Source organism: Osmia bicornis, chromosome 7 (genome assembly GCF_907164935.1).
Source record: "Osmia bicornis bicornis chromosome 7, iOsmBic2.1, whole genome shotgun sequence".
In the NCBI taxonomy this organism is placed as follows: domain Eukaryota; kingdom Metazoa; phylum Arthropoda; class Insecta; order Hymenoptera; family Megachilidae; genus Osmia; species Osmia bicornis.
Genome location: NC_060222.1, coordinates 6,370,390 through 6,396,776, shown reverse-complemented (window position 1 = coordinate 6,396,776; position 26,387 = coordinate 6,370,390). Strand labels below are relative to the sequence as shown.

General features: G+C 34.3%; 1 protein-coding gene across 1 annotated transcript in view; it reads left to right on the top strand.

The window, feature by feature from the left end:
• Window positions 1-8,597: 8,597 nt before the first annotated feature.
• Window positions 8,598-26,387, top strand: part of LOC114877973 — a 227,567-nt gene continuing 209,777 nt past the window's right edge. Inside the window, exon 1 of the mRNA XM_029191213.2 lies at window positions 8,598-9,606. Within this exon, the coding sequence (XP_029047046.2) occupies window positions 9,555-9,606 (52 nt within the window). The 5' untranslated portion in view covers window positions 8,598-9,554. The remainder of the gene's footprint in view (window positions 9,607-26,387) is intronic.

The window sequence follows — 26,387 nt, the reverse complement described above, 5'->3', positions numbered from 1 at the left end:
AATAGAAAGTTAGAAAATTGGGAGATTAGCAAGTTGGAGATCTAGAAGGTTAGGAGATTAGGAACGCGGTTAATAAGTAAAATCAGAGAGTTAGAAAATTGGAAAATTAAGAAATTAGGATATTGGAAAATTAGAAAATTGGAAAATTAAGAAATTAGAAAATTGGAAGATTGAGAAGTTAGGACATTGGAAAATTAGAAAATTAGAAAACTAAAAAATTGTTTAAATCTAAGATCCCAAAATTACTACTGCTATTACATTAATAATGTAAGGCAGCTAATACACAGCTTGAAACTTGAAATTTCAAAATTAACTATCTTTATTTCTAATAATTAGAGTTTAGATTTACAATTTAGTGTTATGAAAAATGTCACGTCGAAAGATTTAATGCACATGACTAGTTTCTTTATAAAAAAATTATAACAATTGTTGACAAATTAACTAATGTTTAAATAATAGTTGAAACAACGGTTAAATGTCATTTACATGGTATTAACAACATTTTTATCTCTTCGTATAAAAGAAGCGTTCTCGTTATTGAGAAGAGGAAATGAAGTCTCCTCTTTGACGTAGCGTAACGACGAAGAAGAGGACAGGCTTTAAAAGCTTGCCGAAACAATTTTCGGGGCGAAGCTGGCGACGATAAATCGCGAGCATAGTACAGAGGAAGAACACCGTAGAAAGAAAACAGTCTCCTGAGCATTTGTTATTCTAGCAACGTGCACCCGGTATATCTATAAAGCTGCGTACATCGTCGGTGAATGCCACTTTCAAAACTGTTGTCGCATTTTCCACGGCCTTTCCACGTTAAAAAGTAATTCGCGTGCGTTGAATGCAAGGTTCGATTTTCCACCAGCAACAGCAACGCTCACCAATATATTTTCATATTACACACACCTGACAATGAAGCAACAACGTTAATAAAAGAGTTGACTTTAGTGACGTACGCTTTATTCATTTTCCCTTTTTTTGTTTCATTTAGTTCCATTATGTCTCTATTGCTCCGTTGAAATTTTAGTACACGAATTTTTATTGATACAAAGCCATTTTTGTGAAATACAACTTTGTATAATATTAGAGTATGTTGGACATTTTTCATAGGCTGCATTCTCTTGTTCATTTGTACTTTTTCTGTTTCAGTTGTGTACTATACGTAGCAATAAATGGTGACATGGTTTTTAATAAACCTCTTTCATAGTTTGATCGATATTAGATTATTAATTTTCTAACAGGTTTGTTGTGAAGGTGACTAGCAGTAAATTGCACCGTAAGAATTTGTGTAACTTTAATATTTTATAAATAATATGAAGTAGTTGGTAGAAATCGAAAAATCAATTTATATCGTTCATTATATTCTCAACATCATCACAGTGGAAAAGAACATGTGTAGCATGGCACAGTAGTACACCTGCGGTCAAATCAGACTTTCCTTTTCCCGGACTCTCGCCTTTCCCCTTAAGCTTTCACGAGGAAAATGGCGGGGAGAAGGGGAGATGGCCCCATATTGTATATGCAAAATTGATTTACTTTGTTCTTTGCACTTTTCTGATGTAAACTAAATTCTATAATGTACGATAATTAAAAATTATATTATCTTTTTCTAAATTATTTTTAATATTAATATCGCCAAAATTAAGATTTTGAGAATTTCTGCTTTCTCTATATCGCCATTTTCCCTGGGAAATCAAGTCGAATAATTTTTAATAGCAAAAGTGATATATAAAAAATGTTAATGTAATTACAGCAGAGTATAAAATTTCAAATTATAACTCTCTTATTATATAGAGAATTACAAGATTTTTATACTTTGTAACAGGTCCTTTCACAGATCGGTCGATTAAAAGTTTAATTACTTGAACAACGTTTTAAGTAGCGAGCTTGTTTTCTTGGGGATTCTCCAAGGATTCTCCGTACTTTCTAGGAAAATAACTTTTCAATCAGACTATAAGTTCTACTTTTTTTTAAATGAATCTTTTGGTAGTTTTATTACAAGATTTACTGTTATTTAATATTAACAAGTAACTCAATTATTATTCAATTTTACTGTAAAAACATTACAAATTATTTGAATTCCATATAACTTATAATTCATTTCTTTAAGCATATAAAACAAATGATCAGTGATTTTTACAAGATTTAAAAATTAGAATCAAAATTCGAATATAACAATTTTAAATTATCACGCTTTAATTTATGTTTTAATTTAAAATTTATAATTATTCTGTTAAAATACAAGATACTAGCATGCAGTAATTTCAATTTACAACTAAATTGTAATTTTAAACTTTTTAAAAAATAAGAAATTTTAAGAGGAGTAGAATTATGATAAAAAATGGTAAAAATAGAAATTGGAATAAAGAATGATGAATCACATGGAATTTAATTTAACCACAATTCTTTGTTATTTATTACATTTCTCGTATTGAAGAATTCAGTTCATGATAAAGAATATCCTCCTCATGGATTTCTACGGTTATGTTAACAATTAATCCCTTCTTGATCCCTATCTTTTCAAATATCCGGCTTTTCTCGGGTATACTTTGCCAAGCAGTAACGGCTGCTAGTGTTTATCTTTCCCGTTGAAATGCTTTGCTTGTATTGATAGCTGAAACAGCGAGCACAAATTGTCGTGAAATTCTCCCTCGATAAACACAGAGGGAGGTGCTATAATCTGCGCAGCCATTGTAACTATCGCCTGAATATCGTGAAAGAAAAAAGGTCAGCTCGCAAACCTGGTCAGTTAAAATTCGAAATTACCAGAGAGTTGGTCCTTTTATGGCCCTATGAATAATCCCGTTACGAAATGCACATGCACCAAACAATGGAAAAACACGAACGTTATGATATTCTTGATATTATTATTACTATTTTTCTTTCAAATAAAATTCTTATAAATATACATATTTTCAAAAATTAATTTGACTATTTATATATAGTTAATATTTATACAATATAGAAATAGTAAATAATTACTATTCCGTTTTTTAAACAAAAATTCTTACAAATATATTTTCAATGCTATGTTTTGACGAAAGTAAAATTATGCAATAAATCAACTTGGTATCACTATTACCATCTTTATAAAAATAAAATTTTGAAAGAATAATCTGACTTAAGTAAGATATATTTTTATACTTTAATAGAGTAAGCAATTTATTAACAAAGAACTTGATTCGATTGAAATTTAATTTTGATTGAAATCAATACATCTGCCTCTGATCAACGGTGCAGCATAGTTAATAAGGCAATGAAATATATACTGGTGAGCTGAAAGGAATATTAAAAAGCATATTTCATTAATTAATTACTAATTACTCTTCAATTTTACTCGGCACGCGATAAAAGGGAGTGAAACAGAAAATGCCTCTTTATTTCAGTAAATATAGTCACTCGATTCATAACCATGAAAAACATTTTACTAATTATAACGAGCACTGCACCCTTACAATTAGTTTCGTAGTATAGCGTCCCAACCCGGTCTCGTGCAAGGCAATCAATTATAATTTACATCAAAGCGTATAAAGGACACAGTCATGCTTGCCGGGGTAGGCCAAAAATGAAGGCGAAAAACGCGAAAAGAGAGAAACGTACGATAGAAAAAGAGGAATTGGACAGCTGCTGAAGTACGTAACGGTGCGTCGTTCAATATTTCTGGCGAGACGATCTTCCACAGGTTTTTACATATCTACCTCCCTCTTTTTGCTCCAGTCCATTCTCGACTCTCGATATCTTTCGATGGGTCGTAGGCGGGCACATAAGTTACGTTTTTGAGAATATACATTGCAATGGTATAGGTAACGTATACATTTCTATCAAAGTCCGTGAACCAATGTTCTAACACGAACTTTCCATGTGTGTTCAGCATTGGCGTAACTAGGCAGGGGTTGTAATAGGTATGGATCATTATAGAAACTGACCTTCACCAGAAATTATTCATGTAAGTAAAAGTATAATAATCAGCTAATAAAATTGTATCTTAACAGAAATATAATGATGAGTGAAAGTGAATCAATGAAACTATTTTTCCAAAAAATTATTATTTATTTGTAAATTAATAGAAAGTAGACTATTTTAGATTTTTTTAGGGTTGCTGGTATTGTTGATATTTTTAGCTAGAAGTCTTTGGACAAGGTGTTAAATGTATTCATAAATACATTAAAAATTAATACCATAAATAATATATTGAAGTGATATGGAGCTGTTTATTTTATATTATACATTATAATTTTTTGAGAAAGCAATATCAGTTGAATTATATTCTTCATTACATATATTTAAATATTCAAACATTCTATATTTTATGGTATTAATATTAAGATTAATTTAGAAATAATTTATGTGTTAACTTAATAATTTGGAAAAATTTAATATATACCAAGAAATATTGTCTACTAGCAAAATAAATAATAAATAAAACTTTTCTGAGTAAATGTTTACAAATGAATGAAGTCATTTGCTTAAAGCAGCCTACTTTGCCCTAAACTGTAGACATTACTGTACACTTAACACTTTTAGTTTAACACTTAAAACTAGGGGAACCCGCATAAAAATTCCAATTACCTAACAAATTAACTTAGAAACATTTAATATACAACTAAGAAACATTATCCCCTTCCCCTATGAATATAGACTCCCTTTAAAGAAACCTACTTTGCCTCATACTATACACATTGAACTTAATCTTTTCACTATAAATATTACTATACACTTAACCCTTTTAGTAAAGCTAGGGATCTCAAAATTAATTAAAAAAAATTTAATAAACAACTAAAAAAACATTACCTTGTAATAAAATAAATAATAAATACAATTCTCCCCAATACATACAAATAAGTGGAGTAGCATTCTTCCCCTATAGCGTCATTTATCCTAGAGAAATCTACTTTGCCTCATATTGAAATTGATCTCATCACTATAAATACCGTTATACACTTAACCCTTTTAGTAAAGCAAAGGGACGAAAATCATCGTTACGCCAATGACACTCAGACGCCCTTGGTGTAAAGAACGACACGTGGAAAGAGGAAATAAGTAACGTACGATAATTCAGACGTCTTTGCTTCCTGTCCCGGGTAAGAGGAAACGCCGTTGGGCCGGTTCTAGGAGGGAAAAAAGAAACCCTGTTTTCTTTCTTCCGGTTCGGCTGTCCTATTAAAGTGCGATCTTGCGAATCCCAGCTAAGTTTGGTAGACACCGATCCAACTCGAATCGCGATGAACGAGGATGAAAGGTAGTTTTATATGTTCGAGGCGGTACGGCGATACGGATAAACGACGCAGCGGTAACGAATGATGTCTTCGTAATATTTCAGCTGGCTCTTGCTGCCTTTTGCTACCTCCTCCTGCCCCTTTTCCTTCTAGGCACTTCCGGGGTCAAGATTCACGAGACATGAAAAAGGAAAAGGCGGAAAGGGGGAAAGAAAGAAAGGCGACAAAGGCTGAGCGAAAGAACGGGCCAGGAAAAGATAAATTGGGATCGCGGATGTGCTCTCGCTAAGGTACTGCTTGTGCTGACCTTCTTTGCGATATTCCTTACCAACGCGTGCGTATTTAAGCGACAAATTGTTCAATAAAAATTCAAGGATCTGGAAAATATCGTATATATTAGAGGAGCTGCCACTTCTTATCTGGAACACCTATGTGCTGACATTAGAACAAAGATGTCTTATATTTGATATCTATTTTTATGTACAATATTAAATAGTCAAATCAATTGTTCCGAGATTTAAAAACCTGTCAAATTTAATATGCCATCTATGGTATTCAGGAATTTTGTTTTCTATGGAGATTGTTACTATAGTAACTATAGCTAATCTATACCTAATATATTCAATCCTAAGTAGCTACTAAACCTTATAGATTAAAGGCTTTTTTGATGTAGGGTACTGTTTTCATGTACTCCAATTCTTTCTACAATAATCAATAAGATTAAGACCTGGAGACTGGGGAGGAGGGTCATTGCATTAATTGTGACTCTTCGTTTTGTTGTAATTGTTTTAAATAATTTTTCATATCCAGAGGTGTGCTTGGAGTTCTTATCATGCATAGACATTAAATTATGTGATCAAGTCTTATTTTTAGAAAATTATGTAAACTTCCAACATTAAAAGGATAAATCTATACATAAGTATTTAGTCGATGAGTAAATAAATAATTTAGTGATTGACAGCTATTATATATTTGGTACAACACTTTGAATTAAAATGTATTGAATATTGCAGGAAAAAGACTTATGAGTTTAAAATTACTTTTATTAAAAATATCTTTGCCCTCGGGTGGCGGACCATGGAGACAGCCCCAAGTTTAATTTCATTTTGCATTTCTTATTATTTTTATTTTTCAAATTTTACACTTTTCCTTTAAAAATTAATTTTCCAATACATGAAACTCTTTCGTTTACAAATTATACATTTAACTTAAGGTTAACGTCCTTGTATATGGTTTGTAAGTTTGAGTCTTGATTGACCCAGATTTCGCTGTCCAAGGTTTAAATGATAACAGAAATGTTTAATGGTAATCCAAAATTGCTTATAAAAAGAAGAAATAGCTCGGAAGATTCTTAGCATGTTAAAATACTCAAAACTTTAGTTTCTTTGTAGAGTACTTGAAGAAATTTTAAACTTGAAATTGAGAAAACTTTTATAAAACATTAGTCTTTGTACCAATATTCTACAATGTTTCGTGTAATTTACACAGATTTTATATTGCATGTACTTAAATATTAATGGTACTGGTTTGGAAAAGTTCCCACATACCTCCATTTATTAATTTGGACGTACGTTATGGAAATATTGTCAGTTCTGACAACAAGTTCCGAGGATATATTACCCACAAACCAAAGTGATAAATACTGCTCAAACAGTTCATTTGCAAGGGTATTCAAGAACCTACTGGCATAACCGGCTTTACTAGTCCATAAAGATTACATAGAAAGTGAAGTATTAGAAAAACAATTTTTCCAAAAATCTATATTGCAATCTAGAGCATTTATTCAAATAAAACTGCGCAGTGAACTCAATAAATTTTATAACCTCCTTTATTACGTTTTATGCAGGTACAAGTGTAAAAGGTACTTCTGAGCCATGCATTCTGAGCTATCATGTTCAACAGTTGAACTATAATTAAAATTTATGACTATAAATAGCTAGTAATTATTAACAATAATAGTAATTATTTATATCCCTATGAACGGTTATTTCTGTAGAACAAAATTAATAAGATTTGTGCAAATTTGAAAACTTATTAATCAAATTCCACGCTGAATTAAAAGTAGGTAAAATTTATTGAAATAAAGTTGTATTTTAAATAGGAAGCAAAATTTTAGCAAATCACATGTTTGTATTTTAATAACCTTAAGCATCAAGTGAAGTATTTTAATTTTGTATTTGAAATATGTATCTCAAATATCTCTTTGGAATGAAAATTCAGTTCATTTGACATTTAATCGAGCTACAGTTATTGTTTTAGCTATTCAACTCTCAGATGAGGGACCATGGAGAGAACGACAACTTTAATTTACTTTTGTTTTTCATGTTATTTTCATTTGCAAATTCTTACACTTTTTCCAATATCCTTGTACATATATGTTTTGTAAGTTTTAGTCGCGATTGACCCAGCCTCCGCTGTTCAAGGGTTAAACTATTCCTTTGCATTTCGTGAAGGACGTACGTATGGCCTACAAATGCATTTGCGTTCTGTATAAGACACAAAAACAGCTGGAAATAAACAATGGAGTGATTCATTATATTAAGATTAGAAGATTGCATCATATCTCGCGTGAGTGATCGATAGCTTCCACTTAACGTGGAAAGACGGTCTATCACAATAGACAATTCTACTTTGCACAGTCGGATCACATAGAGAGCTCATTGTTTCAAGACTCGCCTTCGTTTTGCAATAATAAAAAACAATCATTTTATGTACAATATTTATATTCCGCAAATCTTACAATAATCCTAATTCTGCCACATTACTATTATCGTGGGTATATCATCTATGAAATATATTTTATAATTTTTTAGCAATAATATCTAAATATTACAAATTAACTCAAATAAAAAGGAATAAACTTTTTGAAATATTTATAGCTTCACTATTTTCAATATCCTTCAAATAAAATTCTCATATAATTTAACAACCCATTGCATCAAATAAATGATTCTATTCTCACAATTCACGACCAGAAATAAAATAGACTATTTGAAATATATCACCCAGTTCCGTGTCGACCTAACGTCGAACCTAAAGATCCGCGGGACAGTTTTGAAAGGAGGGGCGCCAGGTTTGTCGCGAAAAGCGTGCACGGTTAGTTTGCTCGGTCATAAATTTTACGAGCCGTAAATCGCGCGTAAATGTAATCGTTGAGCGTAGGAGATACAGGACCGTGAACCCGTTACTCATCGACCACTTAGATTTCCTAACTGTCGTTACCGATGTCCGCGCGCAACCGTCCTCCAACTTGCCCGCGACTCCGGAATCGTGTTGTCGATGTGCCTCGGGGCGAGAGATCAGCATATGTTGTTACGCAGTTCGAGACTGGCGCCTGCGGACAGGTCGAGCCATGCGAGACGAACAAGAGCGGCCAGTATACCGGAGATATCGCACCGTACGTAGTATGCTTGCGGTCTACCGCGTACCATTCAACGGCTTGTCCGCTAGGATCCATGCAGATGTTGGAAATACGCGGCCGAGTAAGCTGGAAGACCTCTACAATACGTCTGAATGATGATACGTAACAAAGCTTATTTAACAAAAAGTTTCGGTCGACGAATTGAATCCGAAGGAGAGCCCGCACTCGATTCCCTCTTTCTTCATCTCACCCCTAAAGGAGGTGTGGAATAAGATCAGAGCGCGAACCGTTGATCGTGTGCGTGCAACGGTGGCGTTGCTCGAACGCGATAGAGAAGGTACGAAGAGCGAAAGAGTGGCACGATCTTACGGATGGTTCGAGTGAGGATCGGTGGTGGGGATGGAAGGGCGGTCTGCGCATGCGCGGCTCGCGGCGGAACAGCTTCGCGCGGCGACGCTCAGTCTCGTCTGTCGCAATCCAGTGCAGATATACGTGCAATTACCCTGTCAACAGTGCTTAAAATCTCTCGCGGTGCGAGTGCCGTTGCTGCTCGTACAGTGATCGATAACGTTCGCCAACCGATAACCTCTTCCGGTTCATCGGTTCGACGGAAGAGAATCGCGCGACGCGGTCCACGTGAAGGAAAAATTAAACGTCCCTCCGTCTCGCGGTTCACGGCGATTCGAATCGCCGCTGTCGCCACCGCCGCCCGCCGTCTTCCGAGCGTAGCCGCGATCAGTCGGTACCGCACGCTGCGCCCGGTGAGTTTGACGTTTCGGGCAACGTGTGGTTAAACGGTTACAGTTCAGTCAAGGGTGGTGTTCGACGTCCGCGTGTACGATGACTGTTTCGTGAAATCAGTGAAATCATCGATGCGCTCTCAACGGTTTCTAACCTAGTTTGATAATCAGCGCAAGACGTAACCGCGTGTGAAGTGTCATAGTGTGAACAGTGAAGGAAAAGAACAAAGTTACCACGGATTCGAGATGACTCGCCACCTGTGGCTAAGTGTAACGTTGGTTTTCCTCGTGATGTCAGGTAAGCAATTGTGTGATATTACAGTCCAGTGAAATCGCTACGAAAAATGAAGTGCTTTAAACGCGTGTGTGGCGCGTGGGACGCGAGTAATCATTCGTAATGTGACGATGTGACAGGATCACCAACGCTCCCCCCGCTCGTCGGATGAAATATAACCGCGTAATACGGCGTGTTGTCGTTACTGGGTTTTTTCTTGCCACGTTACCCGGCACGTCGCCAACAAGTAAACGACGCTCTCTTTCTTACGTACACGCGTAGTCGGTCAGCTGGGAGGGCCGAAAAACCGCGTAGTGACAAGTTACGGGAGAATAAAGTAGCGGAAAAAAGTATGTTTTCTACTTTTGCTCGTGCCGTCTTTCGCGCGAGTCCTTTCTTCCTCGTTACGCCTCAAGCGTGAAGTAAAAGACAAAAGAGTGTACGAGCCGGTGAAGCTCCGTTGAGCAAAGAAATATATATTTTCTTCCTCAAACCGAGTGTATAAAGCAGTTAGAAGGAAAGCAGTGGCTTTGTATCTTTAGTTGTACAGACTGAATCATTGCAACCGTCGGTTGTACAGTGCAAATATAAAGCTAACCCTCGGACGGCGGACCATGGAGAAAGCCCCAATTTTACTTTAACTTTGTATTTCATATTATTTTCATTTAAAATTATTTTTCCAACATATAAAAGACTTTCATTTAAAAATTATATATTTAAATTTAGGGTAATATTCTTTGGGTCACACTGACCCAGGCTCCGCTGTTCGAGGGTTAAATAATAAATTTTCTGACATAGATCACAATTTATTTGTGAACAAACTTATAACAGGGGGAAATATGAAATTTCGTTCATCGGTAGTATCCAGGAATTAATTACTATTCAACTCGTAACGTTTGATAATTTCTGCAATGCGGACAGTGTAATAACTCTAAAATTGACAAAGGATATTTTGGGCGGTTTAGGATCCTTCTTCGTAAATGCAAATCGATGCAATGGCGTGTTCGAAATATCTCGGCAATCTAACGAGTTTCTGCTAATTAAGAAGCTATTGCATCGAACTTATCGCGCTCTTCCTCTTTATTGGCGTTCGTCGGACGATTGGCAAGTGTCGGATGCGCGTTTACCTTTGAGCGGAAATTCAAATCGCCTAGGAGAACGTCATCCCTCGTCGCGTGGATTTCCTTTTCCCGCGCCTCGATCCGGGCTTGATTACACTCTCACGAAACTCCGTTGTTGTTCCTGTGCAAACTCATTCGATTCTAAGCTGCTTTTTCGACGATTCTCCGGTGCCCGCCTTCTGTCAGGGCTAAAGCTTTTCACGGTAACGGGCACTCGAGCCTGAAGATTCCTCGCTCGGGCGGTACATTGTTAAGACCGGATGCTTGACTAAGCTACGGAGAGTCACTTTTGACTGGCTCGGTCGAGTATAATCTCCGTGGTTGACTTGTGCACGGAGCGAGAGCAACGATTTACGACACATTAACGAGCCTTGGCTTTCCTCTCTCGCAAACTTTACCCACTGACTTAACTGAACCGAGCGTGCAGTGTACAGTAGCAACTCTCTTTACTGCTGATGATGCTGCTTGAAACTCCTTGATGCGTATATCGGCGGCGGACCTCCTATCAAAATCGGTAATAAGCCTTTGTGGTGCACACCGATGTGAAAAAGTAAAGTCGGTTCATTCTGTAAATGAAAAATCCCAAATCTGACATAGTAATTTTATTGATATTAAAAATTTATCTGTTAGGAATAATTTAATATGTTGACTGTCACAGTGAAAATGGACATAAGATGAATTATATATTAGTAGACTCTTGTTATATTGCCACAAAGGGGGATGTAGAAGCAGAAAATTTGTTAACTTTCCAAGCTCTCATTTGGAGATCGGAAAGGACATAGAAGTAGACTATAATAATGGAAGAGTGATAATAGTGTAAAGATTAGTTCGCTCATATGGCAATATAACCAGAGTCTACGGTAATAATTGAAGTTCGCGGTGCAAGTTCCATTTTTTGGAGAAAATTGATTCTTTTACGTAAATCTAATAGTGAGAACATTTTGTATCGTTGACTGCGAGAAATTTTAAGTCAATTTTTGAGTTGTCTAATAATCGGAGTATCTAGTGGTAATGACCACCGCATATGCCACTGCATGGTGCGCATAAGTCGTAATAGTGTACGTAGATCCACATAACATCGCATTGTTTCTTCCTTGTAGGAAACAATATGAACCGAAAAGTGAATGTTGATATTACAACGTCGTTACTAATGTTGGAGATCCAATTTTAGATTCAGAAATTTTTTTTTTAATTAAGAGTTTATAGTCGCATTAACAACAGAAGTTATTAACGACTGCATTAAGGATTACATTAGGGATATATGGTAGGGAACTGTATTATCAGTAGGGTCTTTATAGCTTGTCCAATATTCCGATGGTGTTATAGAATTTAATCACTGTGTCCTGGTGCAATGTCGATGTGATCACTTCAGCAAGGTTGACCTTAAAATTCAGTATAATAGTTGAATATTACATTACATGATTATGATATTCCGATGCAAGAAACGGACAGCTCCATTAAAGAAATAAGAAACTTTATTAACACTAAACCTACCGACACTTCATGTTATATCTATTCCTACCGTGAGTGGTCAAATGACCGTTTTAAGAAAGACATATTTCTTTAGGGTCAGGTTCACGTTGAGAACTTTTGTCGGCTTTGGGCGGGACTCAGAAAATTTGTTTACCACATAAATTTGTTCGGGTGCCCGTCATTTTGAGACTCGAATTTCAACTCGGAACATAAACTCGACTCGAGACACGAAACTCGGTTCGGGGCGTGATTTTTCAGACTTGCCTTAAAATTTCAAGTTTCAAGTGTTTTCATATGTTCTCGTGTATAATCGGATGTAATTGACAACGAGTTTCGAGTTGATATTCGGGTATCAAAATTACGGGTACATGAATAAATTTCTGTATTGGACAAACTTTCGGGATCCCAGCTGACTCGATGATTACCTGACGCGACCCAAGGCTCGGATATCCGCACAACCCTAACTAACACCTTAAGTTAAAACAATATTTCTATTTAAAGTGTTCGAGATTTCAATAATTTTGTTAGGCCTTTATGAAATTTTAGTAGGTGTTTTATGATTTTTGACTGCGGGTCTAATATATCTATTTTTCATCTATTAATTATAAAATTAATCATTCTTAAACCTTCAGATTAACTGTGACAATTAGATCGGATTAGGTGCATACTTAATAATTTATTTCTTCTTTGAGAATTCAGTCCGGAGCAACTCAGGATAGAAATTCTTCTTTATCGTTAATTGGTCGCCAATGAAATTGCTATTGAAATTAATTGCAATCGAAATGCCGTCGTAGCAGGGAATAAAGAAAGTCTACCAGCACGTGTGTTTATGTCAAGAATCGCCATTTTATTAGATTAGCCTCGTAGACTTTATTGTCTCGACAGATCAAGGGTTGATTCTTGGTACAGCGAGCTTGATTATAATTAGGAGCGAGCCAAGTCTTTGTAAATTACATCGTCTCTTGCCTATTTATACGAAAATGAATGCAGAAAGTTGTTAGCAATCCGACGGTATACGGGGAGCTTAGTTTTTTGCAATTAACGTACCGTCAATTACATTCGATTGTGCTTTTGCACGATCTCGTACCATAGAAAGCCTTTCTCTCTTTCTTTTTTTTATACACGTGAATAAATGTAAATGACGTCGAGTAATAGCCGACCTTTTTTCATTCTGCAGAGAATAAAGCTACATAAAGGAGCAATAAGTCCAAGCTCTTTGCGTCATTAATAATCTGCCCATTTTTCTACCAGTTAGAAACTTTTAAAACGCCATTAATTTTTTTTCAAACGTGCAGTCAGATAAACCTCCTGGTAGAGTAAGAACGTACGTAGGTACATGTATGCACGCAGAGCTGTCCCAGTTTTCAGTAAAGCTTCAAGAAACATTTCGTCACGAAAGCGCAGAATAGTTTATCAGAGAAGTTTAACAAGCTTTTCACTTTATTCTTTGATGGTCATTTGAATAATGCGTCAATTATTTTACTGGTATTCTCAGCAGTCAAAAAATTTATTTAGAACAGTCAGAATTCTGCAAGAATTCCTAGATTTTAATAAAAATTATTGTCCAGTAGTTTCTTTTATCCTGGAAAATACAGTGGGCGATCAAATTAATAGAGCCACGGTATGAAAAATAGGTTTTCCATGTGTGGGTGTAGAAATAGAGCCATAATTTTAAGATTTCTATGTTGAATAGCTATTAATTAATAATCCTCCACTAATAATATACAAAAAAATTCTTATATAAAATATAATTTATCTAATAATAAATGTTGGCACGCGATGGGGTTGAGGTCCGGAAAATTTTCAGGCTAGTCAGGAACATTCGCTTTTGTCAACTGTGTACAAAAATTCTGTCTAACTAAGTTTTCATTTAAGAATTAATCGTTTTTATGTAAAATCGTCAATTTATGCCAGTGGTTTTAATAATTTGATCACCCACTATATATTATCTGCCACATTTGGTTTAGGAGCACTAGAGAATATAAAGTGCATCAAGAAATTAATTGTTGGTGGTCAACATCTAATCACAAAAACTGCAAGACCAGAATATGTACCAGTGCAGGAACACAATTCCATAACAAAAGGGGAAATGCTAATCTCGATAAGAAGAGATGTTAAGTACCTCTTCACAGTGCAAAAACGTAATCCAATTTATTGATTCCATTAACATTGGACACTTACTGTAATATACCATTAACTGTGCAATGGAACCGATAACACATTATCCACCAGCTATAAATAAAATAGATAAGCATTACGACCTTATAATTAACAATAGCTAAAGATTAAAAGGTATAAACTTTCTTTTCTATTTCCTCTTAATCAAGGTATATCTAACTTTCACTATTTGAATTGAATTATATGTGAATTTGTAATAATCAAAAGATTATTCGTTTTTCTTCAACAGCCGATACTGTGAAAAAGCCTATTAATAGGCTTCCGGCAGATAAAGCGTTAACTATGTATTTATTGGATATCTGTATGTATTGTATGTAATAGTCGTTAATATCCAGGCGGGAGATGCGACTTAAAATAATAAAATTAAAACAAAAATTATTCGTAGCATCGAAAATTGTCAGACGCGTAATCTGGAAATATTAAAAGCGTCAGAAAGCATGGCGGGTAGTAAGGGAGCGTCCTAGATGCCGCTAGTGTAACGAGCAAAGATTAGGCAAGGTTTATGAAAACGTATTCCCCTGCCATGCCGTCGGGAACAAAGACCCAACGGACAGTTTCAAGTACGCTATCTCGCGCAGTCAATCTTTTCATCGTAAAAGTACAAGTTATCTCGTTAAACTCGAGAGAATATTCTTCTCCAATGACTAGAAAAGCTGTCGTTTTTCGAAAGAACGCAAGGGGTCAGGTCGCTGGTCGACGGTTGAACATTAAGGGTAGCTTTTCTTCCGCGGATAAACGTTCGCTTCAAGCAGCGACCAAACGAGTTGAAACGAATGTCTCCTCGTGTGTACGAGCATTCGAACGTATAGAAGGCGACGGTGGAGGGAAGTAAAGCAAAGGTAGAGGTGAAAGAGAAGCTGACGTAGGCGGAGGTTCAGCCAGTGTCTTTCGAGTAGACGGCGTGACTGTCGACCGGAACCCCGGGGGGCTGTAATTTCATCTCGCATTAGCTAGGGAAAGTCCCCGCGGGATGCGCTGAATACATCTCACGGCTCGCGGACTTCTTCAGGGCAAGGAAAGGGGAGGAAAAAAAAAAAGAGAAAAAACACGGCCGGGCTTTGAATGAACTCGTGGCTTTCTCGGATTTCCATTGCGGCGTAAATGCGCGTCTCCGGGTTCTGCATAGCGACCACCACCGCGACTGCGATGACCACAATGCGACTGAAATAAACTATCTGGTCTCGGCCTCCTTCGCTGTCGGGTTTCCATCAATTTTCGTCGTTATTCTCGCAAGGTCCCAGCAGGGATACGTGTATACTTGGAAATGAGACAAGGGTGGTTATTGTTGAGGGATAAGGCACCCCAGAGGCCTCAAAATAATGGGTAACTTTGAGGGTTCGTTTTCACGTAACAGTAAATCGCTGATATAAAGTGTTATGTCATTTTCATGTGACATTGAAAGTCACATGTGGATTTTTGGTTGAACAAATAATAGCAGAATCGTGCACTTGCTGAACTGGAAGAATTTTATTATCTCGCTATAGTTTTGTACCTATTTCATATTATATTCGTTTTCTAAATTTTACACTGTTCCTTTACGTGTTTTGTAAGTTTGGGTCACGATTGACCCAGGCTCCGCTGTTGAAGGGTTAATATTAGAAATTTTTTTTAGACATAGAAAATTATGAATCTTCAAGGTACCTTTATCTTTCAACCTTGCTGTTCTTGTTTATGCTTTCATTTTATATTTGAAACATGCTATATTTTTAAGCAATTTATTCTTAAGAAATGTAGAGTATCTAATTTAAATTATATTAAAAGTGAAAAAAGTATGCTTAGGAACATAATGCACGTGGAAATCTAATTTTCACCGTGGGTCATGTAGACTCGAAGACAGTGGAGTCAACGAAAGTAGTAGAACAGGAAAGAAACGTAGAGTAGCAGAACAATGAGAGTTGGAGACTTCTGCAAGCTAAACGTTTTGGACTTGTCGAAGCTCTTGCGAAGAGACATTTCGGGGTCTCGATCGAATCTTTATACGTGTAGAGGGTGATTCAGAGCTGTTACCGAAGCAATTAGATGGGCGAGGTATTCTGGCTGTGAATTACGGCGTACTACTTTGAACGTGTTCTGCGCTTCTAGACGTAATCGTTCGGTTAACGTTCAAGTAAATGAAAAGTTTTGAGAAGTTTTCTATTACTTGCTGCTTCTTTTGTGATTTATGAAGCTGAAATTCAAAGTATTAGGTGTAGAAATGAATCAAATCAGAGCTTTATTCATAAAGCATGAAAAGAGTTTAATCTTCAAAATGGCTTTCATTATCATCAATGATACATAAATTAAATTTCCAAATGCCTTTTACTATAATTTTTTAATTGAATTTTGATGAATATATGAAATAATCTTTTGAGATCGAGAAATCAGTTTTAATTTTAATATTTAGAATGTTATACAGTAATGGTTCTAAAGTAGTGGTATGTGCATCATTAATGGTATGCAGATAATTTGAGCGATATAATATAATTATACAAATTTTAATATTGTTTGATAATCGTACAGTATTGAGCTTCGTAGGCTTTTCCAAGGAAAATTGCGATACCTCCTTCTCTGGGCTTTGCCCTACCCCTGCCCCATAGCTGGTCACGGGGACAATAACAGTGTAGGAAAGAGGGCCCCATATAAATATCCCTTCTAGAAATCGCAAGATGAAAAGTTGCAATTTTCACTAATCTTAATTGCTTGCAACTTCTAAGTACATTAACTGGTCTCGATTAAATTTTTAGCATACACATAACTTACTTAAATTTACAAAAGGCATATTTTAAACTTTCATTACAGGTTCAGACAAAAAAAGGTTAAAAAATTGCTTTTCACTATTTTTTTCGCGATTTTGACAAATTTTAGTAAATTAATTTTTATAGCTGCTCAAGAAACCTCAAGTCATTTCGTGCAATTTTAACTGAGGTATTCTGTTTTAAACGGTGCCCACTTATTTTCGTCCCTGGCTGTATATCACAGCAATGTAATTAAGTGTATAATCCCTTTTAAATTCTTATATAAAAAAACATACATTTCTTGATGGTACTGAAATTCTTGAATTGTGGTTTCGGTGATACGCGTTTATGAAAATGTTAAGAACTGTTACACAGAAAATATAAATTAGGGGTTTGTCTTTGATGTCTTTTCTCTAATATTTTGTATTGGGCTGAAAAAGTGTGATTTTTCTTTCTGAAACCACGTGCCAATGACTTAGAAGTTGTTTACGTCTATTCGGAACGAAATCACACGTGCGAACAGGCGGTAAACGGGAGCAAGTGGACGCGAGAGGGCTGTAAAGAGAAGAAGACTGTGAAAACGAAGTAAAAGGGAGGTTCCTGTGTAATTTTAGAAACGTCTGCGAACTTAAAGAGACGCCGTACGCCGAGGGTGAAGATGGTTTAATAATATACATCGGTGTCCAAATGGCGCGAATGCGATAATAAACGATTTGACGTGTACGAGCGAGCGGCCTGATACGATACGACATTCCTAACCAACAGTGAGAGATTATTATCGTTGGAATCTCGAACAGGAAACTGTACGAAGGGTTTAACTAGAAACGTTGAGAAGACCAATCTTGCAGTCGTTCCGTCTCCAAATTTCTTGTGTGCGGAATGACTCATCCAATTAGAACTGTTTGCACTTCCCCTTTTGGATGAAAACAGGAAAAGATGAGGTGACAAGATGATTAATCACACAAACATTTCAATAAATTCTTATGCAAAAATGTTGAGAAATTGTTATTATATAATTAAATGGTGGATTTCGAAGTTTATTAAAATATAGATTTTCAAAAGCTCAAGTTTCAAAATTTATTGTAATGTAAATTTTCAAAATTTCAAATTTGTTAATTTATCATTGGTTACATTTTGCAAAACCTCAAAGTTCAAAATTTGTTATAATACAAATTTTCAAAACCTCAAATTTCAAAGTTTATTACAATATAAATTCTAAAAGTTTCAAATTTCAAAGTTTATTATCCTAATATAAGTTTTCAAAATTCCAAATTTTTTAATTTATTATAGTATCAATTTTCATTTCAAAGTTTAATACAATCTCGTGACATAAAACTATGCCAAAATAGCATTTATGCGACATCAAATTGAAGCTTAAAATTTGGCAAAAGTGATCACATAAACTATTCATTAAAGTTTTTAACCCTTAGTTGGTATCGTCGAATCATTGATAATCTGCCACTGTTCCAATTATTAATTTTTGGGTTGCTAAACTTTCTATTCGTTTCACATTATTTTGTATAATTAATTATTACACCTATAATAATTTATTATATAATAATTATTGTATAATATGTAATGTCTATTAATATAACCACGCTGTTTGCTAATTACAGCACATAATAACCAATTTTACCCAAGGTGTCCCATGACCTAAGTACATCTAGCAGTGTACATAATTTCTAATTATATTTTACCTAACCAATATACATCTAGATCAAGAAACTGAACACAATGTTCGTTATATTATTCTTCAATTATTCTCCACCATTATCAAAAGACCGGTATAAGCATGACGCCGATATATCTATTCAGCAATCGTGCCTGTTTATTCTTTTTACCGAAGACGATGGTCCGTTGTTCAGGCCATAACATCGGTTTTTGGAACCGCTAAAGAGAATATATTCCGGCCGTGTCAGAAGCAGCGGTCCACGTTTGATCGCGGTTGAATATTACCTCGTTTTCATGGCAATTCACCGCATTACGGGATTCACGTACAGGTATAACGCTTGTAAAATTGTTCTCTAGACGAAACTCTCGTTTTCTAAGAACACGACCGCGAGTACCCGCGTACGTCAAAATAGTTCGAAACTCGGCATTGCGGTTGAGGCAAAAATATAGCGCGATATTTTCGCGATATAACCCGGCCCACGTGGTTCGCCTTTTTATTGGGATACTTTGGCGAATTCCGTGCGGAGCACGTTTCGCGGGGTCCTTGTGGCGCACGTGCGTTTCCTCGTTAGAGACAGCCACGCTGACTGATGTTTGCTCCGTTAAATTTCACAGAGATAGGATCCCTCGACAACCGAACAGTTCGCCATTAGACGAACTATACGGAAAATACCGGCAACCATAATGAACTTTTCGTCATTTCATTCCACGACTTTTTTATGAACCAGTAGTCTATTAGCGACAAAACTTAATGAAATGAGTGGGAGAATTGGGTATGTTTTGAGTAAAAAATATTGGAAATAAATATTAACTATTGAAATACAAAATTTATTTTTTATCGATTGTGATAAATGTAAGTAGTTAAGATAATTTTTTTATGTAATATGAGAAATAATATTGAAATAAATAATTTTATGTAAATAATATTTCTTTTTTTAAAAATAATGATAAATATAAATAATTATGGGAAATTGGAGTTACTAATTGAAAGAGTGTCGTTCGAATACGACAGCATTTGAAAATTTATTTTTCTTGATAGTGATAAATATATTTAATTGAAAGAATTAAAGTTACCAATTGAAATAGGTTTTCTATGGGGTATTAGAAATAACTATCGAAAATAATATGCAAATAAATATTGGAATAATGTTGTTTGAATATGATGGCGTTTGAAAATTTATTTATTTTTAAATAATGATTAATTATATGTAAGTAGAAGAAATTGGAATTATTCATTAGTATATTTGTATTAATTAATTTAGCACATGTTTTTAAATTGAGCGCATTGGAAAATCGTGTATAGAAAGGTTGAGAATTTCTGTTCTATATTAAACTTAAATTAATCATTTCAAATATTCTTTTTGAATATTTCAAATTACAACAAAGAATAGTCCATTCTAACGTTATCCATCCATCTTCTTTTTCTGCACATTCTGTAGCTCTCTTTTCTTTGTTAGTAAATTGAATAGACGTCATAGAAATGATGCTTAAATCACCTTCTCGAAGAAGGTACGGACAAGACGAGAACGCCTATGCATAATTTGGCAGAAAATCCTATGGGGCATAAAATACCATTCGCGACGTTCGAACAACCCTACGTTTTCTTACAGTCTACGCGCGTTAATTAATCCCTTTTCAATTAGAGACCACGCCCTTCTTGTCCCGACAAAATCCCGAAGCGCGAAAGCTAGTGTCTACAGGAGCACTTACCACCATGGGAACGAGTGTGAATTGAAAACGGAGCCATCTTGCTAGATGGAGATAACGTTTACTTATTGTTAGCTCCTCCTCTGTGATCATAATGAACGAGATTAGAGGATTTTGACGGAGTGTGATGAAGAGTTTTCAGAGGTTGCTTTTTAGAGATGTGTACATAGCCTTTCTAACTTCTAATATGATGGTCTTTTTTAAATTCTTTGTGGATCCTCTATTTAGTATAGATAGAATAAGGTATTTACAGAAACACATATATTTAGCATAAATTTTGTGTGGGAATTTTTAGGTTTTACTTTTCAAGGCATGGGAAATTTACTGATTTAATGACAAGAAGTTTTTTTCCATTAAAAAATAAATCTTTTATTATTACACTTTAAGCAAAATTTAAGATTTCAGAAATTTTTTTATTTCTGCATATAATGTAAGTAGATCGTTTGCTTTTAAAATTTTTGTGCAATTAATATAAATAATAGCCGATTGCATTTCGTATAGAAAAATAATCAGATATGATTATTTTCACAGATTACATCTTTCTGCAAATTGTTTTAATTTGAAATTGCTACGCGCGAAATCAAATGTAACATCTGGTTATTTTATTACCATACTTCTGTTGCTGTTGAATTACATATGTAGAATCAGTAAAATTTATTAATTGTAGCATAATACGATTTTGACCAATTATTGGTAATTTCTATCAGATATGGATGCGAAATACTTATAACTTATTTTCGTTCAATGGTATGACTTACAATTACTGTTAAATCTACGTTACGAGTTATGGTGCGTTATGACCAGTGTATTATTTTCCTATATGCAATGCGCTATAATTTCGTTTATGGTTCCTTGTGGTAATAGATGCAGGTAATTCATGTGAATAATTGTCAGAGTGGCTCGAAGATAGCTAAAGACACGAATGTTTTTATCATTTATTCGTTATGATTCGCTGAACTTAAAAACTGAAGCGTGCCAACTCTCAACTGTGTAGCCCACCGTGCGCATGCGTGCGTGGAAAACCCTGGGGTTTTCCGAGGCCGTTAAGTTCCCCCGCGTGCCAGGGTCGACGCAGGTGTCGAACCGAGACCGTTTCCGACCTCGACAGGAGTAGGTTCTTGAGTCTACGAAGGACAGTGCGTACACGAAAGACGAAAGTACTTATCTAAGGCCGTAGACTATATTGGCGAAACTGGTAGAGTCTGTACCGCGCTCGAGAAAGGGATAATCCATTTGCATAAACACCCGAATTATCGGCAAGCGACGACAGCCGTGCCTAAGCGTGACCGTACATTCATTCGTTCTTGAGCCTTCCTCGAGTCAATACAAGATCGGTAATCCGTATAAATGGAGTTATTTCTAAACCGAATGTACAGAGTGATTCTTTAGGGGGTAAATATCTACACGCCAAAACAAGTAAAAAATGTCATATGAACGTATTATGTTCATATAAATGTCAGTGTTATAAAAAATAGGGAAAGAAGAGAATTAGAGTTTTATTGCTAATGCTACAATTTGTAGTTTATATATACTATTGATGTAAGCTGTTAAGCTGGATTATTACAGCAATGATCATAATTCTGCGGTATATATAAATCTCTTTTATCCGCGTGGACAGAACAATGGCACGTGAATTTCAGGACCTACTAAAAATATAAGTTAAAATTCTGATGTAAAATTAATAAAGAATTTTTACATACTAGATTTTCATGTATGTAAGCTTTTTAAAGTAAAATGAATGAAGATTATTGTTCTAGTCATATTGGTTAGAATTAACAGAAGCTTTAAAAGTACTACTCCAACAAATTTCTTTTATTATTAGGAAATTTATTAAATAGAATTTATAAATGATTACTTTTCAAAGAAAAGGTGTGATGTTTTGTATAAAAATTCATTTTTATTTATTTTTTAATTGCAGTGGAATTGATTTATAATAAATTATGAAGTCTAGATTCTAGAACACTCATTCTATCGATTCCTAAGAAAGTTTTGTTTCAATATTTGTTTTTTGTGCTTCTCAAAATTAAATAGACGACATTTACTCAATCTCTATTTCGTCTATTTAAAAAGATAAAAGTTCCTCAAATCATTTTGTTGTTACTTATATCATTTGTATACTTATATTTTTCACGAAAATTAGTAATTTTCTATAATAAATGAAAGCTATTGTATATATTATTGTCGTCAAATTCATTTTCTGAATTTCTCACAAAATTTTACCCTTTTGCATTTTTCAAGTTTCTTAAACTTTAATAAACAACACTATCAGTTTCTGTTTTCTCTGTTCAAAAAATGTCATTTTATTATCTTTCATTGTTTCATATTGTTTCATATATTTTTCAAAAACCTTAATAATTATTGGGTCACTACCTAATTGGAAAATATTAGATATTATTACGGTTAAATCCAGAAGTAGCTTATCCACATTTTACCTGGTTAATCATTGGATATAAACTCAATTCGAATTCTTAATAGTAATCGCTTTTGTTCCAATCTAACGAAAATCCTATTACAAGATCATTTCTTGTTATTTCGTTCAGGTGGTCCGTTACGTGGTACACGAGTACACTGTTAACGTTATCAGTAATTGCAAACACTATATAACAGGTTAACCAAGCACTAAATGTGTTTACAGGGTGAGGCTAGTTATTGTCACGTGGGGAAGTTCAGTTAGCCATTTAAATTAACGTTCATTCTTGGTTGGATTGGGTTGAAAATATTCCACGAAATTCCTGTATCTTATCAATGGTAACTGAACTTCATATTTTATGATTAATAATATTATCAGAAACATTTTTTATATTTTATAATTACAATTTCTTAGAGTACCTTTATAAATATAGTGTTATAGATTAGAAATAATTTTATTTATTGAGAGACATCACAAATATTTCTTTGTTTCAAAATTAAAAACATTATGGATCGTGTCTTAAAATTTATATTAAAAAAACTATTCACAGTGCAAAATTACCCCATTTCTTTGTGATTATTTCTGGGTTTAAAATTGTATGTACGAAGTTATTTAAAAAAGAAGATGATAGACAAATTTAAGTATTGAAAATAAAATTCTAGGTATATTATTACAATTATTAAAAATAATTTCTTCTGTGAATGATTGGCCCATATGTATTCCACATATCCTAACAAAGGAAATTATTTATTTATAAAGTAAGTTGTAATTACAAAACAGAAAATAAAAATAAAAAATTTATTCATGAACTTATATTAAAATATATGTTATGAGTATAAAATATAAATAAATATGTAAGTGGAATAAAGAAGAAATGAAACTTGTCTTTGTTAGGTCCAAAAATATGAGTTTCAGTAAACTAGTGTTAATTTATGTTCTACAATAGCTATCCAATGGCCAATTATCAAATGTTTATAGGGGAAAACTGATGGTGAATGTATTTTCTTTAACCCCAACTAAAGCAAAGTTTATGTCTGTGTCGTTTAGTTAGTGGGCGGTAGCCAATGTTTGTCTTCTTAACGCGCGGCATGTTCTGCACTTTTATCGTTCGCTTACAAATGGGAACCAAACTTGTACAGCTGGCGTGAAAAGGCAGACGTCGGAGGGTAGGGAAGGCTCGAGGGTTCTTCTGACAATTAACTCGATGAAAGATTTATAGGTGCTCAAACAGCGGACAGGATGAAATAAGATGTTTGTAGTTTACCCCTTTTGCTCTTTCCAGTGGTACAAGTGTACGTATCAATTTTATGGCCGGAATTATAATTTTGGTCATATAAAGTTATAAATAAGGAAACTAAATTTTTACAATTATTTGAATATTATATTACTTATTAATTAAAAGTATGCTTGGTTTACCCACTCTTTAACCTTTGAATAGCAAAATTACTATAAAATTGGGGCTCTCTCCATGGTTCGCTGTTCCAGGGTTAAAAACTTATGAAGAATCACAGGTTTTTATTCAATTTTTATTCAGGTTCTATCCAGGTTTAAACATTGCAAATGCAATCAATTATTAATGTTTAAATTTATCATTGTTCAGCTGTTGAAGTGCAGCTGTTCATATTCATATATGCACATGCACAATTACGTAAACTTTATTAAGTTTACTCGTTTGTATCTAGTTCAAATATCGAAATATTGTTTATGGTGGAAATTGAAATGCCAAGTGCAAGCTTCGAGAACAATTTTCATTCAGAACAGTTCAGCTTTTCAGAAACAAAGTATTTAGTAACTGCATGTTATCGAAAGGAAGATAAAAACAAGAAGTACAAAAAACCATCATTAAAATGTTTTCAATTAAAATATTTGTTAATTTTTAATTAAGTTTATAACAATCTGCGACTCTGTAAAGTTTAAATTGCAGTATCAATTGTAATTCATTAAACATTGCTTCATAAATAGAAAATTGTCTTTATTTTATTATAAACTGCTAGTTTTTAATTGAGTGAGAGTAATATGTTTATAAATCTACAAATCACACGAGATTCGCTATAGCTTTAAATTCAAAGGATTACGGAGCACAGTAACCTAGTCGTATAATCTCTTTTGAGTGCATCCGTGTATAAAACGGGTTAATCGCTTTCATATCAAAGACAGTCACAAAAATTCGTGCAAAACATTCCAAGCGGAGTTTCTCCTCTATATCGCAAAACCATCAAGAATTTTTTTCTTTTCTTCTTCTATTATTCGATATTTTATTTAATTAAAGAACACTTATTTATACTTAATTAATTGTAATATTAATTTCCAGCAGAATATGTATAATTAAAGGAAATCAAAACAAATGGTCGCTATCTATGCGACTTTAAATTAAACAAATAATAATAATAATAAAAAGAACAGTTCAATTTTATTCTTCCTAAAATTTAAAATATATAAATCTTTTATTCATTGGGTAGGACAAAAATTGAATTTGATAGAATATTAAGTTAATATCGCAGTTATGTCAACTGTTTCACGTATCTCACGGGTACCCGGGTACCTAAGTAATTGCATCTTCTTAGGTATTTCATGGATACTCAGGTAATTTTGTTTATTTTGACATCCTCCGGATACCCGGTTACCCGGGTAATTTTGCCTCTCCTAGAATAATACGGGTACCCGGGTAACTTTGTCTACCTGGGTATCTCACGGGTACCGGGGTACTCACGTAATTTTGTCTACCCGGGTATCTCACAAGTACCCGGTTATTCAAGTAATTTTGTCTACCTAAGTATTTCGAGTACCCGGTCTGAATTAATAGCCCTAATATTATAACAAGTTGAATGCCATAGGAATCTGCGGTGACTCACACTGTAAATTAGATATAGGTACTCGAATAATAGAAAAAAAAATAAAAAATACCATTTCGAATAGCATTATTGCTATATATGTTAAAGCAGCAAATTGAAAATTTGAAATAATACTTTCACTGTCAGACTGAAGTTTTTAAAAATTTCAGTAGATAATATTTTTATTTCGAAGAAATCTTATCGATTGTTTTCACAATATTTCCTTGTATCTAATATCTATAATTTTAAGTGTATGATATTTTTAGTATTTTTAATTAGGCAAATTAGAGAGTTCCTACTAATAGATATAATTGATAAATTCCTATGACAATTCAAACATCACCAACATATAATAATATAACAGTGTTAAAAACATCCTAACCATAGATAAACCCTATATAAACATCCTATATTATATGTGTTTCGTATACATTAGTCATCCATAGAAGCGAGAAGGTTAAACGTTAAATATTCATGAGCCTCATTTACAAGGTGTTAAGAAAAGGGGTTTAAACAGTGTTCATTAAAGTGGGTGTAAAGTGCCATAGAAGGATAACTACTATTATCAGTACTCCTCCAAGGCATTATTACTTTCAGTTTTCAGTATTAGAAGCGATTTTAGTTGCTTAGGTTCATCGAACAAGAATTATTAATCGCGTGCAATACTCTCGTTATACCCAACCTTTTCATCCACAAACGG